The sequence below is a fragment of the Mesitornis unicolor genome, unplaced genomic scaffold (assembly GCF_000695765.1).
Source record: "Mesitornis unicolor isolate BGI_N332 unplaced genomic scaffold, ASM69576v1 scaffold44706, whole genome shotgun sequence".
NCBI classification, from domain to species: Eukaryota; Metazoa; Chordata; class Aves; order Mesitornithiformes; family Mesitornithidae; genus Mesitornis; species Mesitornis unicolor.
Genome location: NW_010191128.1, coordinates 4,529 through 5,763, shown reverse-complemented (window position 1 = coordinate 5,763; position 1,235 = coordinate 4,529). Strand labels below are relative to the sequence as shown.

General features: G+C 41.5%; 1 protein-coding gene across 1 annotated transcript in view; it reads left to right on the top strand.

The window, feature by feature from the left end:
• Positions 1 to 484: 484 nt before the first annotated feature.
• The window catches only part of HYKK (hydroxylysine kinase), a 5,111-nt gene continuing 4,360 nt past the window's right edge, over positions 485 to 1,235 (top strand). The window contains exon 1 of the mRNA XM_010186647.1: positions 485 to 830. Coding sequence (XP_010184949.1) covers positions 485 to 830 — 346 coding nt within the window. The remainder of the gene's footprint in view (positions 831 to 1,235) is intronic.

Below are 1,235 nucleotides of genomic sequence, written 5' to 3'. Positions count from 1 at the left end.
TTGTGCTGCGTTTCTTAAGGCGGGAATTCTTTCTGTCTGGTCATGACCTTCAGATAATGTCTGTTTTAACATTAAGATCTACTGAAATATTTCTTGTCTTTTGCGGAGGTGAATTTAGAACTTTCTGGACAGGGATTCAGCCACTTCGTTCCTTAGGAAAGAATTCCTGGTTAGCAACGTACCAGGTTAGGCTGCTACAGGAAATTAGCTAATAAAAATATGCCTAGTTAATAAGCTTTTCATGCCTACTTGTTCTGAACAGATTGAGTTAATCGCTCTAGAAGTCTCTCTTGTGGGGGACTACAGACTAAGTAGCTGACAAGAAACCGTGATGTAAGAAACCTGCACTGTCCTAGTGGGTTTTCTTTGCTTTTTTAATAAACTAAGAAATTCTTCTCTGGGATCCAAATGGTTCTTGTTGCAGTAATTACTGCTTCTGATGTCACAGTACAGATCCAGCTTCTCTTTTTTTCCTAGAGACACCATGTCTTCTGGAAATGACTGTCAACCCCAGACATGCACCAAACCAGCATTTGGTGAAAAAGAAGTGGCTGAACTGGTTGACAGGGTGTTTGGGTTAAAGGTGTCTTGGATCAGGCCACTCCCCAGCTACGATGACCAGAATTTCCATGTGTGTGTCTCAAGAAACAGTGGTGCGGCTGAGGGTGCTGATGAGTACGTCCTCAAAATCACCAATTCAGAAGACAGCCAGGAGCCTGACCTCATTGAAGCACAGACCCAGGCTATGATGTTTCTCTGTGCTGAAGGCTTTCCTTCAGCTACTCCTTATCTTACAAAAGATGGTAACATCATGTCTCTGGAGTCAGGAGGTGAGGAATTACAAACACCTTTACTGCCCTACTATCACCCTTAGCTCGGCAGTAGCTGTATACTGAAGTAAAACTAAGCATATTTTGAAATATTATGAGATATGTATCAGGTGACCTGTATGCCTAGTCATAACAGTCCAAACTTAAAATACCAGGAGCAAAGCAAGTCAAAGTCAGCAATAATTAACTATGAAAACACTCAGGAAATAACTTCAGCGTAATGAATCGGAGAAAACATTGCTCTGACCTGTCCGTGCACAAGGAAAGGGAAAAAAGCCCCACTGACTGAATGACGTTACAAATCATTTGTGCAGAGTGGTGTAAAACAGAGTTCTACCCCAGAACTGTATTTTATCTCCCAGAAATAAAAGCAAAGACACGTTGCATTTATTTTCACTGTAACTC